The sequence below is a fragment of the Hylobates moloch genome, unplaced genomic scaffold (assembly GCF_009828535.3).
Source record: "Hylobates moloch isolate HMO894 unplaced genomic scaffold, HMol_V3 SCAFFOLD_19, whole genome shotgun sequence".
Taxonomy (NCBI): domain Eukaryota; kingdom Metazoa; phylum Chordata; class Mammalia; order Primates; family Hylobatidae; genus Hylobates; species Hylobates moloch.
Genome location: NW_026652294.1, coordinates 62039957 through 62055684, shown reverse-complemented (window position 1 = coordinate 62055684; position 15728 = coordinate 62039957). Strand labels below are relative to the sequence as shown.

Below are 15728 nucleotides of genomic sequence, written 5' to 3'. Positions count from 1 at the left end.
AAAGTCTTTGTTACTGCATACTCCTGCCTCTTTTTTATATCCAAGTACATTCATATGTACATACATATATATGTGTGTATGTGTATGTATTATTTATTGATAATTAAATAGTAGCTGCTCTTTTTCTCTACTGGTTGGAAAGGGATTCTTCTCTAAGAGGCACAGTGAAATCCAGGATTTAAGGCTACTTTATAGAAACAAAGTTCTAAAATCATCAGGTTGGCAGTAGTCTGTAATAGTCTATATCATCATCTTTTTCACTATCATATTAATAGTTAGCATTGCCTGGATACCTAGCAAGTGGCACTACTAAATGCTTTATGTGAATCATTCTACTTTATCTTCACATCAAAGCCAAGAGTACTATTATTATCCCTGTTTTACAGGTGAGTGAACTGAGGTGAATAAAGACATGGGCCTAATTTTTTCACATGTCTAGTAAGAACTGAAGCCAGGATGCAAGCCCATGAATCTGCCTTCACTACATGACTCTGCTGCATTAAGCTTTTCTGGTCCAACTCTATAAAAAGAAGGCATAATTATAGCTATTCCACCACACATGAGTGGAGCACAGACCTGTACTCATTTTCCCTGAGAGTGCCTGCCAAGCCCATACATCCTGGCTCCTCCTCTCAGTCACACGGCCCCATTTACAGATAAGTTCTGGTCAGTGATGGGAGAAGAAGCACCCTACTACACTTCTGAGCCACACCCATGAAAATATCCCACAGAGAACCTTCACCTTCTCTCAGGGTTGCCACCTGGATGAGGAATCTACGATCCCAGAAAATGGCAGAGCCATAAAATAGCAATAGCCCTAAATTACCTCTTGTCAAATCACTTATGGAAGGAAAGCATTCACCACTAGACTAGGCTTGCAGAGAAAAGAGAAACTTCTGCTGTGTTATGCCACTAGTAGTATTTCAAGATGTACTTACTAAAACAACTGCAATTTATCTTATTGATACTAATGCCTAAAATGCATTCCCTATTTTATTAAGCATTTGGCATCTGTAGAGAAACATGTTTAGCTACTGATATTTCTCTGTTATAATTAGTCAGAGTTAACTTTGCACATAGATATAAGTGCAAAAATGCCAATTTATTGAGGAGTTCACAACATACATTTCATCTATATTATTTCATCTTTTTAGCCACTCAAAGGTAGAGACATGAGGGTTATCTTAATTTTAGAGAGGTATGGGGAGTTATCTTAATTTTAAAGATTAAGAAACTATGACTAAGAATGGCAAAGTTTTCCAGATTTAACCCAATCTTGTCTCAATGTCCAGAGCCCTTTTGCCATCCAACTTGAAATGCTTTTATAAACCCAGGAAAGACTACTTCATCTCTCTTCCAATCCCCGCACATGGTATAGCTGAAATCTTACTAACTAGGTAGAAAACCTTTGTTTTTATGCTCAACTACAAAAGGTATGTATCCCTGGAAAGGAAAGTCAACGATCGGAATTTACAATAAAGCATTAAGGATAAATATCAGATCTGGTTTTAGTCACAGAAATGAGAGCGAACAGGAGTAAAGATAACGAAATGGAGTATCAGGAAATAGGCAAGAAAAGGAACACAAAAGAGGAACCCATTTCACCCAATGTTACCTAAGGTCAGACATGTGGTGTGCCACTGAATATAAGAGATCTTAAGTTAGTCTGTCAGTTCCAGACTCTCAGGCCTCCTCTCTTCCCCAAAATCATGCCACTCTGCCTCTACAGACTCTCACATATTACATTCTGGAAACACAGGCTGGAAGCCTTAAAAACAAAAAGCAAACATCCGAATATTACCCATAGAGTCAAAGACCTGAATTCAAATCAAACTTCAAAATGTCCTCCTTCCAATATTTAATACACCCTATTATGTATAAGCCTGGGTGCTGGTGCTGGGAAGCGAGTTACAGTGATGAGTAAGAGACATGTGTTATCTTCAAGAAGCTTACAGTGTATCACCTGTGCCAATTAACACTTCTGTGATCAGCGGAAAGTCACTTATTTGAGCCTCAACTATACCAAATGTTAATTCATTGGCAACATCTATAGAGGATGGTGTAAGAGGAGGAAAAGAGGTAACTTACATGAACTTGCTCTGTAAAGAGCTGTTTAAATACAAGTGTTTGCTTAATATTGATGTTTTCTACCACACGGATACCACAAAACACTTACTCTACACAGACCACTAGCTAGAAGGCATGGAAGCCTTTACTTTTCTTCTTATTGCCCTCAACAGCCCAGCTACTGCTATAGCAGTCAGTCCTTAGGAAGCCTGGAGAAGAAACTAAGGGCCTTTTGACAAACTGAAGTTACTGGCTATTCCATGAGTTTCATGGTGAAACATCAAGCTATACCAAGCTAAACAGGTTTCCTTAGCCATTCACTTAACAAACACTTACTGAGTGCTCTGCATTTGTGTCGTTCCCTAGTGAGGAGGCCAGAAAAATAAACATTTTAACAGTTGACTTAATTGACTAATTTTAAATTGTGATAGGAGTTTGAAGGAAACAGAGTCCTAAGATATAGCTATACTAGAAAAGACCTACATTGGCTAAGATGTCCTCTGTAAGAAAGTGAGACTTTGGCTGATGCCTAAAAGAGAAGAAATTATCCACGCAGAGACACAAGTAAGGTATTCCAGGCAGAAGAAACCTTACATGCAAATAGCTCATGTGGGAGAAGAGCTGAGTGTGTTCAGGAACTAAGTACTTCAAATGAGCTTGAAGGGAAGAGGTTATGAAGTGGGAAGGGTTGGAGAAAGCTACTTCCCTACTCTCACAGGCTCATACCCTAGACCTCCTGAGAGCCTGTGTTATACTAATGTGTATCATGAAACTTAAGAGAAGGATCCAGCATGTAGTTACTCCCAAATCTAAAGCTGGACCTCTTAAAGATGGATGGCCCCATTCGTGCTGGTAAGACACAGGAGAGTTGATAGGGGCATTAATACCACTCTTCTTATAAGGCTGTTGACATCTCAGCTAAATATTCAGGGTGTCTCAACTGCTTCTCTGAATTCTGGCAGGACCCACCTGCAAATGAGGAGATTTCCACAGACAGGCTGGTGGACGAGCCCAGGCAAGTCAGTTATACGTTCAAACTGAAAGAGACTATGAAAACTTGATTTTTAAATGACTAAATTCAACAACGATAATCACCTGTATTCTTATTTCCTGGGTCAAGGACAGAGGGGAAAATGGGGAAGGAAAAAAGGGGGGCCATTGCTTCCATTCATGGTCAATAAATGTATCATGAGATACAGACCTAAACTAAGAATTCTTCTTCTTTTTTTTTTTTCTTTTTTCTTTTCAGATGGAGTCTCGCTGCAATGCCCAGGCTGGAGTGCAATGGTACCATCTTGGCTCACTGCAACCTCTGCTTCCCAAGTTCAAGCAATTCTCCTGCCTCAGCTTCCCAAGTAGCTGGGTTAACAGGCACATGCCACCATACCCGGCTAATTTTTGTATTTTAGTAGAGACAGGGTTTCACCATATTGGCCAGGCTGGTCTCTAACTCCTGACCTCAAGTGATTTGCCCGCCTTGGCCTCCGAAAGTGCTAGGATTTGCAGGTGTGAGCCACCACACCTGGCCAGAATTATTCTTTAGTAGTAGAAAAAACATCATATTCTCCCTTGTATTTAGATTTTAGCATCTAATTGCATATTCCCATTTTTGTTGTTTTCTGGAAAATGCTTAAAAGCTAACTTTCTGTACTTTCTGAATAAATACTTTAATAAGCACACAGGAGAATATTGGGTTCTTAATATATTACCTGACTTCTTAAGTAGTTGTAGTCCAAGTTATGTTATGCATTTTATATCCAACTGGCTAGCTTGTGAATTATATAGACACTCACATAGGTGAAAATTAATTTTATAAAAAAAGTACAGGATCTTTGATCGATGTGCCAGCCTTTTAAATGTATCTGTAGCATCACTATCATCTCCCTTTTTCTAATAATAACCTCTTCATAAACCACAGTTTTGAAAGTTCTGCTCCCCTCTTCCCCCTACATCCAAAAATTCAAAATCAGATCAGACAACTGTCATTCTTCCACACTTAAAGGTATCTCAAAAGGCAGGAGTAGCTGTGTACACATAAAGGATGCAGGCTTGGTCCCACAGAGAGTTAAATTAATATCCTGGCTTGACTAGTTCAACTTACCGTACATCTTCATTTGCCCAGGAACACAATCTATAGCCAACTGCTAACCAAGTCAATATGTGGTAAGACTAGCAGCCACCCTAACCTGCCTTGATAATTATTCTCCTTTAACTGACATAATATTCAATATACTGTTGTTGAGAGCAATAATGCTAAAATTGATGCCTTGAGGGCTACAAGACAATTGAGTTTTAGCCAGATAAAATGACTTGTACACTAATAGAGCATTATGGGGTTCCACAGACTTCGGACACACATTGTATAGCCTACTTTTACAAAAATGCCATATACAATTATATTCAAAGTAACTTGTGCACACCTTATCATTACCACATACAATCTTTAAAATATTGGCCAATTATCAAATAATATTACTTTAGAAGAAAAGGGTTTACTTTTACAGTCTCTCTCGTTTTTCTTAACGAAACAAGCATTTTCTCACTACATAAGTGGTAGCAGTTTTGGTGTTCTGGAACCATTTGCTTTTTTTTCCAAACCGAGAACTGTTTTAACAAAGAACAAGTAGATTATAAATGCTGAATGACAAAAACCATCATTTAAATAAAATCTATATTACATCAATTCTACCAATAAAACAAGACAGAAACTAAACCTAGAACTCCTCTAATGTAAAAATCATCTATAGTTTTCTCAAAATGTCAATTTTAGACTCTGAATGGAGAAACATATTAAATTTGAGACTGTCAAAATCTATATTAAAATAATAAAAATTAATTATAATTTAAGTATTACAATAAATGAAAATGCTCTCTATATGCAGTATTTCACCATAAAATAGGAGATTTATAAATTTTAGTTTCTGGTTTTCCTCTCAAACTTAATTTCTCTTGCAATTTTGCATCTTTAAATCAAGCTTGTCCAACCCACAGCCCACGGGCTGCATGTGGCCCATGAGGGCTCCGAATGTGGCCCAACACAAATTTGTAAACTTTCTTAAAACATTATGAGACTTTTTTTTTAAGCTCAACAGCTATTGTTAGTATATTTTATGTGTGGCCCAAAACAATTTTTCTTCCAACGTGGCCCAGGAAGCCAAAAGATTTGACACCCCTTTTAAATATTGGGCCCTCATATAAAAAGAAATACAGAGTACATTTACATTTTTTATACTTGCATTAGAGATATGTTCACAAGTTGGGGAAAAACTAACATCTAAATAATTATTTCAAGTAAAATAAAAAACAGGCACTGGCCAAGGCAGAACAATAGGACCATAACACAGAAACATTATCAGGCTTTATGTTTACTGCTATCAAAGTGCTACCTGAGCTTTGTTAAAATGGCAAATCGGCATAGCCCTGCACATACCTATTTGTTTGGACAGAAAGATACAATGTATATGCTTGTGTCTCTGCATAGGTATACAGGTGTAAATATCTTAGGCAACAAATACACATGAAACTGAAATACAGTATTAATGACAGAAGTATAAGCAGCATAGTGGAGGTAATAAAGATGGTACCAGATTGGGGCAAAACACTTGTTGGTCTGGAATAAAGAAAGGACTGTTAGCCAAGCTAACAGTTCCATACAAACAACTGTAAGAGGTTTTTCTCTTTGTGTAGGGTAAAATCCATTCAAAACAGACATTAATCATCATATTGTAGAAATGATTATAGAAAGATGTAGCACTGTATGCATCTTGGGGCCAGTATAAGCAGGGATTGTGAAACCAGTTCCTTATTTATTTTTCCTGGCCCCTTCCTCCTAGATCTTGTTCCCCCTCATGCCCCCTGACCGTCCAAGACTTATCTTCCTACTTTAACCCACTGAAATGTCCCCATCCTGAGGCAAATGAGATAATGCTTGTAAACATGCTCTATAAACTGAAAACGTAATATATAATTGCTACTATTATCACCATCATCTCATCTTCTGAGGGCCAAATTTTCTGTGTCTTCCCAGTTGAGATTCTCACTAAATTAAGATGCCATTCTATTCTGAGAGCAGACAGGTTATTCCACCTCCCTTACCTTTCCCTACGTCTACTCGCTATCCTTTCACTGCTCTCCTGTCCCAGCTAACAGCTGGAGGTACCACACAGGAGAATGACAAGAATCTGTGTGTACTGATGCCAGGTTAAAACGAGAGGCAGACTGAGGCTCCCCACTCCTCACATGCCAAGCTGGCAGCTAATGCCCTTCATGTAACACACAGTAGCTCAGGGAATAAACAGTGGAGATATGTCTAGCACTGTACAAGGCTGGCACGGCCAAAACCAATTGTTTTTGAAGGGGTCATGACTCCTGGTATTAACCTCATGGGAAATTTGAAAAATTGCTTCAGATTCTACCTGCTCAAATTGAGATCTCCTTCGGCGAGAGGGGTAATTCTTCATCATCCAGTGTAGCCTCTTTGGATCCTGGGGTCTCCCAAAATGCTGTTCTCAACATTGACCCCTCAAGGGTTGTAGGAAGACAGATAGCCATAAACACATTTCAGAGGCAAAGTATACAATGCAAATGACACATGACACATTGCAAAAATGAGATGAAGAAAGGGAGGGATGGGAGATGGGGGTGCATGAAGGCTGTGGGCCTCCCAGAAAACTCTTAAAGCCCTTACCAGGTCAGAAGTACCATTGATACAAAAGAGACACTCAAGGCTAGAAGAACAGGTTCTGCAAAGACCAAATCTAAAACCATGTCTGTGTGTTTCAGAATGTAGAAATCTGAAGGCTATCATGTGAGGGTTTACTGGTTATATAAGTTTATATGGATTATAGTTCTACCTTTGAGTTGGCTGAAAAAACAATAAATAGTAAAATGTGTACCTTTAGGTACAAAGACAACCAAAAAAAACACCATACCTGCAAACCGAGTATGAGAAAAAGCCCTGATAAACCCAAGTGAAGGGTAATCTCAGATTTTCACACACCCATTACCCACCTCAAAGAGCCCTCCTTTTTAATAGGGTGATAATAAGACTTGTTGGAGAAGCCAGAAAGCTCATGTTGTAGAGAAAGAGTTGAATTCAAAAAGGTGCAAACAAAGGTAATGCAAGTCAAGATGCCAAGTTTTCCTTCTAATACACCCTGAGGCCCGACAGTGGACTGCTTTGTCTCTCTCCTTTCCCCTTCCCTGACAATCCTGCTGAAATGACCACTTTAACCAGAGGAGGGTGTGCAGCCCCTCCTGCGAGGTTTGCCAAGGGCTCTTACCCTTCCCCACCCACAGTCGGCCCCGGACACCAGCGGCGTTCAAGTCCTCCCCCTACCTGAAGGATGTATCCTCGGACATAGTCCCGCAGAGTCCAGCCAAGGCCATGCAGTATGTGCAGTACCTCCTCTTGCTTCAGGACACTGAAGAGACGGTCCAGCAGGATCTTTAGCCGCACAGGCACCGCTTGTGTCCCATAGAGCATCAGGCTGCTGATGTCAAACACGACGTTGGACTGCACAATCTCCACTTGGGTGGGGTGGTACAGGTGCTGCGTGCTGAGCTTATCCAAGGCTGTGGTGGTCCCGCCAAAGTTCCAGAGATGGGGGTGTTGGGAATAAAGAGATAAAGAGAGAGAATACGAGTTAGAAATATTGCTGGAAGTTACCAGGGCTCCATTTCTACACATGAATGTTCGCCATAGGTGTTTAAGCAGGATCTTGCAAAGAAAATAGTTCTCTGACACCTCCTTTCTGTTCTACCCCTTTTCTTTCCTATTTTTTAAATTCGATGTGTTTATAAATTGCAGGCAACAACAAATACAAAACACATTCAACTTTAAGATAAAGGGCCACTGAGGATGTTTTTAAATGACCGTGGCTGGTGCTAAAGACCTCATTGATTTGTTAACTGAACTGTTTCAACCCAAGTTACGATGGTGTCCCCTACCCCCCACCAAAAACAAAACAAAACAATTCCTAACTCATGCCATACGGGGAGGCTCAATCAATACCACTTTTCTGAATAAGATTCACCCCTTATAATACCTGAATGGTTAAAGAAGAGGAAGAGAGTGTTCTTTAGACGATAGGGATGAAAGACCTAATTTGGAGGGAATAAGGAAAGCTGACATCTGTGTGGAGGGCTAGTAATTTAAGTCAAGTCATATTAGCTATAGGGGGTTATCCAAAAACCTAGTTCTCCCAATTTCTCTCGTTAGTCACCTGTTAGATAGCTTTTGTGTTCACTGGCATGTTTTCTGAAAGTTATTCAGGATAAAAAAGAAAATGAAAGTCATAATTTTAAAAAGAAAGAACAAGTCACTTTGTTAATAGCTCTAAAGGTATAGATGAAAGTGGAAACAAATGACAAACCAACAGTTGGGAATTTCTGGTGTATTTTCAGCTAACTGTATTATCTCAGCAGAAAAAGCTGAGGATGACCATTCTCAGAGTAAACACTTTTAATAAAATGAAAATTTCAACAATTGGGTGCTTTTTCTCCTCAAATTTAAGAAACGCCATCTCTTCTCTAGAACTAAATGCCAAAATAAGGTCATAAATTCTAGTCCCCATCCATATCTGAGTTACTGCACACCCTATTGCTGATAATATAATTACATTTTGCCTCAGTTCCTCAAGCAATAACACTGTCTTATCTGTAGGGCTTAAAGAGATGCTGCAAAGATTAGTGAGACAACGAGTGAGAGGCACTCTAAACTCCTTAAGAGAACACAAAAGGCATTCAAAACTGTCAGAATTATATGCATATGCCCATTTAGGAATTAAACAAGATGAACACATAAGCCTGAAGGATGGTCATCTAAACTCATGAGTCAGGCAAATGAGTATCAGCCAACATCTAGGCTCAAGTCATAACTACACCTAAGTTATGTACCTAAGGTTTCTGCAAATTCTAAACTACTGTGTGGCCTTTCTCAGCTGCTTTTCCTAACACCTTATCCCTAATGGTATGGGCTACACTACATGTGCATTCTCAGCAACTCTTATTTTACTACAGCAATATTACTGCATAATAATGGAGGAATTTAAAAGTGCGTGCACACAGATTTTTTAGTATTTCATATGTATTTTTTCAGGGCTCCTCCTCCACTCTCATTTCCTCCTGACTTGTGGTCACCAGAGAGTTCATGTACTCTTGATAAATTGCTTTCTAACATCCACAGTGTAAAGGCCCTTATCATTTACCCGCTGGCTTCATTCAACACATTTACTCCCAGGAATACTTTGTCAAAGAGTTCGGGTTTTCTCATACTTCATTTCTTGCAGCTGATTTGTCTGATCTTCCCTATTCTAGTGGTTAAGTCAACTTTGAATAAATAGCCTTAAAAATTAATTTAACGTTTGGGAAAGATAAGGGATTCACAAGCCTAGGGATTAAAGTTTTCTCTCACTCCACAGGGCATTTAGACTGCAAAAAAGCAGGGATGGGGTATTACTATCCCTGTTCTTCTTCAAGTACAGCTTAACTACTCAGCCTTCTGATGAGTGGCTGCTCTGCTAACAGAATCCAGTGACCAGATCAGGGGGGATCTGCTCCTCCTCCATTTCCCTTCATCAGCTCTCCTCAACCGTATCAGATAGTTCTTTACAAAACAGACTTCTATGACAACAGCAAATATGAAACTCACAGGAGTCAGTAGAAAGGAAATAAAATGACACAAAATCCTGATTTTTGTGCGTGTACTTGGCACCTTGCATCTCTGCATTAAGTACATGCAGGTGTGTGTGCAAATGCATTCAAATTGTAGGTGAAAAAAACCATAATCACTCTCTCTCCCGCTCATTAAAAAAGGTTGGTTGTTTTATTTATTTATTTTTTTTTAAGATGGAGTCTCGCTCTGTCGCCCACGCTGGAGTGCAGTGGCGCGATCTCAGCTCACTTCAAGCTCCACCTCTCAGTTTCACGCCATTCTCCTGCCTCAGCCTCCAGACTAGCTGGGACTACAGGCACCCACCACCACGCCTGGCTAATTTTTTTTTTTTTTTTTTTGTATTTTTAGTAGAGACAGGGTTTCACCGTGTTAGCCAGGATGGTCTCGATCTCCTGACCTCGTGATCTGCCCGCCTCAGCCTCCCAAAGTGCTGGGATTACAGGCGTGAGCCAACACACCAGGCCAAGGTTGGTTGTTTTAAAGATGAAGAGGACTAAACTGTTAAGGGTACAGAAGAAAAGAGAGAATCGTTAGAGAATTAAAAGAGCACAGAAAGAACAAAAATATTTCCCTAGATATGCTTTCGAGAACACATGAGACTGAAGATATTATAAGGACACTAGTTGATTCTTCTTCATAAGTATACCATATGTTAGTAAGTAGGAATACAGCTGGGCAAGGTGGCTCACACCTGTAATCCCAGCACTTTGGGAGGCGAGATGGCAGATTGCCTAAGCCAAGAGTTCAAGACTGGCCTGGGCAATGTGGTGAAACTCCCACCTCTACAAAAAATGGAAAAATTAGCTGGGCATGGTGGCGCCCACCTGTGGTCCCAGCTACTCGGGAGGCTGGAGTAGGAGGATCATCTGAGCCCAGGGGAGATCCAGGCTGCAGTGAGCCATGATTGTGTCACTGCATTCTAGCCTGGGCAACAGAGAGAGACCCTGTCTCAAAAAAAAAAAAGAGAAAAGTAGAAAAACTGTTATAAACCACATAAATATACAGCAAAGGTCAACAACTTATTCATAATGGCCAGATAGTAAATATTTTAGGTTTGTGGGTTATGCGTTCTCTTTCACACCTATTCACCTCTGCTGTTATGGCAAGAAAGCAGCCATACACAGATAAGACTTAAACTATTAGGTGTGTCAGTGTTCCAATAAAACTGTACTTAGGTCAGGTGCAGTGGCTCACACCTGTAATCCAAGCACTTTGGGTGGCCAAGGCAGGAGAATTGCTTGAGCCCAAGAGTTTGAGATCAGCTTAGGCAACACAGTGAAACCCTGTCTCTACAAAAAAAATAAAAAATTAGCCAGGCACACCTGTAGTCCCAGCTACTTGGGAGGCTGAGGTGGGAGGATTGCTTGGGCCCTGGGGGTCAAGGCTGCAGTGGAGCAATGATTGTGCCACTGCACTTCAGCCTGGGTAGAAGAGTAAGACCCTGTCTCCAAAAGCAAACAAACAAACTTTATTTACACAAACAGACACCTCACCAGCTTTGTTTGGGCCCTGATGAAGATGAAAAGCTGGGCTAGATATTTAATGGAAGTCAATAGCAGATCACAAAAAAGCTCTAAGAGTGTGCTTTAAGAAGCAGTTACCTAGGAGATGAGACATAGATGAAGACTTAAAAAATACTAAACGGGGCCAGGCATGGTGGCTCACACCTGTAATCCCAGCACTTTGGGAGGCTGAGGCGGGTGGATCACGAGGTCAAGAGATCAAGACCATCCTGGCCAATATGGTGAAACCCTGTTTCTACTAAAAATACAAAAATTAGCTGGGTATGGTGGCGCACGCCTGTAGTCCCAGCTACTCAGGAGGCTGAGGCAGGAGAATCGCTTGAACCCGGGAGGTGTAGGTTGCAATGAGCCAAGATCACGCCACTGCACTCCAGCCTGGCGACAGAGCGAGACTCCATCTCAAAAAATAAAAATAAAAATAAACTGCCTAACTTGCAAATTTCAGCATAAACATATCATCAAAGATTATGATCTGTCAAATTTCTTGAATATATCAAAATTGTCTGCTTTACAATTACTAGATCATATCGATCATATCGAGTCACCAAGTTGTGACAGCTTTTGGGGAAGTACCCCTAGAACTACGATACATGATGATTTTTTAAGTGGCATAAAATCTGTAAGCTGAAAACTGGAGTGCTGCCTAATTTCATGATCTTCATATATCTGACTGTGGAGGAGTCAGGTATATATGAGTCAGGCCAATGGGGCTGTGGAAAAGGTAGGTCAAGAACTCATTCATCAGGATGGAGTGGGAAAAGATGTCACCTACTTCAATATATTATGGGCCTAACCATCTGCTGATTTGTCCCATATCAATGGTATTGTCAAGATTCATTTTCAGGCCAGGCACCATGACTCACACCTGTAATCCCAGCACTTTGGGAGGTTGAGGTGAACGGATCACCGGAGGTCAGGAGTTTGAGACCAGGCTGGCCAACATGGGGAAACCCTATCTTTACTAAAAATACAAAAATTAGCTGGGCATGGTGGCACATGCCTGTAGTCCCAGCTACTTGGAAGGCTGAGGCAAGAGAATCACTTGAACCCAGGAGGCGGAGGTTGTAGTGAGCCAAGATTGCACCACTGCCCTCTAGCCTGGGCGACAGAGTGAGACTCCGTCACAGGATTTAGAAAAAAAAAAAAAAAGATTCATTTCCAAATGAAATCTAACGAGAAGTTGCATACACAAAATATATAAAAGTGAAGCTGCTCTAGGTGAAGCTGGAGTAATCATGGGTTAGAGAACATCCAGTCATATATTACTCCCTTTTTCTCTTCAACTTGCTTAAGTATCTCAGTGGGCTGAACCTTGGAAGTACAGTTTGAAAAGCCCTTTTCTCTATAGTGAGTTGATACCAATTTTTTGCCTGATCTGTGTCCACTCCCCTTCATTCTGGTAATAGAAGCTATATTTCCTTTTGGGAACTTGTCCCTTACACTCAACACCAGTATTTCTTTCTTTTCTGTTTTTTGTTGTTGTTGTTGAGACAGGTTCTAACTCTATGACCCAGGTTGGAGTGCAGTGGCAGGATCACGGCTCCCCAAAGCCTCCATCTCCTGGGACTCAGTCTCTCAAGTAGCTAGGACTAGAGGTGCATGCCACCATACCCAGCTAATTTTTCTGTATTTTTTTTGTAGAGATGGGGTTTCCCCATGTTGTTCAGCCTGGTCTCGAACTTCTGGGCTCAAGTGATCCACCTGCCTCGGCCTCTGAAAGTGTTGGGATTACAGGCATTGAGCCACTATACCCAGCCAATACCAGTATTTCATAGAACTGAATATTCCTTAGCCAGGCCTAGAAAACCAGTCTGCTCCAGCACCCTGACCATAACAACTGGTTCAAGAATAGGCAAGTGACCCAAGTCTGGGCAGTGCGATTGAATCCAGGAATTTACTTAGAACTACTGGGAATTTCTTCTCTTTCCTCTAAATTTGTACCTAACAAATATGCTTGAGAATGCAAATCATATGAAGAAGAGATAGGCTGCAAGATGATCTGACAAATATCTAGTACTGATAATATTGTTTGATTCAGAAGATTTGGCAGGGCTTTGAGGCTGGTACTATCCCTGGAATTTTCTGTTATATGAGCCAACAAAATCTGTCTGTCCTTGTCCCTCCACTACCTCTCCCTCTCCCCTCTACCTTTTTCTCACTGTCTACTTGAAGTCACATTCTGTAAGTTGGAACTAAAAGAGTTCTATTACAACTACCCTTTGAGGTACTTTTCTAGCTGATTAAAAAGTAATTTCAAGGTCAGGTATGGTGGCTCATGCCTGTAATCCCAGCACTTTGGGAGGCTGAGTCGGACGGATCATGGGGTCAGGAGTTCGAGACCAACCTGGCCAATATGGTGAAACCACGTCTCTACTAAAAATACAAAAATTGGCCAGGCACGGTGGCGCGCACCTGTAGTCCCAGCTACTCTACTCAGGAGGTTGAAGCAGGAGAATCGCTTGAACCCGGGAGGCAGAGGTTGCAGTGAGCTGAGATTGTGCCACTGCACTCCAGCCTAGGTGACAGAGCAAGACTCCATCTCAAAAATAATAATAATAATTTCAAAGTAGTGGTCGGTGTTCAACTAAAAGTATGTTAGTTCCAGGGTGAATGCAATTCACAATTTCTGCAATGAATGGAATGAAGAGTATTCTAAACAATTTCACCTCTTATACAAATTTACAAAGAGGGATGAATGCCTTCAATAGCATTAATAAGGAAAAACAATGGTGAGGAAGAGTATAAAGAAAATAACCCTTTAAGTACCAACTATATATCAGGTATCATTCTAGAGCAAATTTGTCCAAACCATGGCCCAGGATGGCTTTGAATGCGGCCCAACACAAATTCATAAACTTTCTTAAATGAGACTTTTTTTGCCATTTACTGTTAGCTTATCAGCTATCGTTAGTGTGTTAGTATATTTTATGTGTGGCCCAAGCCAATTCTTCTTCCATTGTGGCCCAGGGAAGCCAAAAGATTGGACATCCCTGTTCTAGGCGCTATTCGCTCATTGAATCCTTCAATTAAAAAGCATACAACACAGTATTGTTATTACTGCTTATTCTGAGATTATAGGCTCAGTCAGGTTAGGTAACTGGCCTAAGGTCACTTAGCAACTTCACTCAAGAAAATTGTTTTCACCCCATGTTCGAATAAATAGTCAATATGAAACCTGCAAGTCCTCATCATGTTGGAAGTCCCTAACTACCAGCAATCTGGGCTACTTGCCCATCACTCTGCTGAAGCAAGCATTTCAAAGGTCACCAACACCTGCCTTTCTGTGAAATCCAATAGCTTTTTTCCTTCATTATTCTCCACAGTCTCTCCATAGCAGCTGACCTTATTGATCACCACTCCTCCTAAAATGCTCTTCTCCTTCATTCATGCATACATTCATTTATTCACCAGCACCTATTAACTTATCTCTGAGGTACGTGCTGTATGCAGATGCAAAAGTAATTTATGCTGTGGCCTCCACCTTCAAAAGCAGACAGATGTAGGCAATAAAATGCCATAAAAAAGATTTGACAAAGTACCGTGGGACACAGAAGAGAGGGCAATGCTGCCGGGAATGCAGTCTCCTAACTCGGAAGTCAGCAAGCAAGAAAGGAGGAGGAGAGTACTGTAGGTAGACGGAACTAAGGCAGTGATTCTCACTCATTGTGTGCATCAGAATCAAATGGAGGACCTGTTAAAACAGACTGCTGGGCCACCTCCCCCAGAGTTTCTGATTCACTGGGTCTGGGCATCAAGAATCTACATTTCTAACAAGTCTCCAGAAGATGCTGATGCTACTGGCCAGGATCATACTCTGAGAATCACTGAATTAATGGGTATGTGTTAGGGAACCATCTAAAGAATGTAACGCTTGCAGCAAAATAGTTGGAAATTAGTCCAAAAAGATCAGATTAGCAGACTGTAAGTAAGGAGCTGTATTTGTAAAGGCAAAGACCTGTGGAAAGCTTATAATTTTATTTCTTGTTAATAGGATTAGGAAAGTATTAAACATTTTATAAGAGGAAAATGGGTAGGTGTGGTGGTTCATGCCTGAAATCTCAATGCTTTGGGAGGCTGAGATGGGAGGATCACTTGAAGATAGGAATTGGAGATCCGCCTGGACAACACAGTGAAACATGTCCACACACACACACAAAAAAAATTAATGAGCCAGACAAGGACAAGTGTGGTAGAGCAAGCCTATAGTCCCAGCTACTTGAGGCAACAGAGACAGGCGGATCACTTGAGCCCAGGAGGCTGCAGTGAGCTATGATCCTGCACTGTACTCCATCGTGGGTGACAGAATGAGACCCCATCTCTAAACAGCAACAGATTAAAAGATAAAAATGATTTTTAGTTTTAGATGTAAAATTCTGATAAGAGTGCAGAAGTTTAATTAAAGCAGTAGTTGTCACATGGGAGACATAACACCTGTCCAGCAGGAACAGTGGCTGGTGAAGGTA

General features: G+C 40.8%; 1 protein-coding gene across 3 annotated transcripts in view; it reads right to left on the bottom strand.

Annotated features, from left to right (window-relative positions):
- BNC2 (basonuclin zinc finger protein 2) overlaps positions 1 to 15728 on the bottom strand; it is a 460343-nt gene that overhangs the window by 125343 nt on the left and 319272 nt on the right. For all 3 annotated transcript variants that reach the window (XM_058431774.1, XM_058431776.1, XM_058431775.1), the window contains one exon: positions 7406 to 7641. In XM_058431774.1, coding sequence (XP_058287757.1) covers positions 7406 to 7641 — 236 coding nt within the window. The remainder of the gene's footprint in view (positions 1 to 7405; positions 7642 to 15728) is intronic.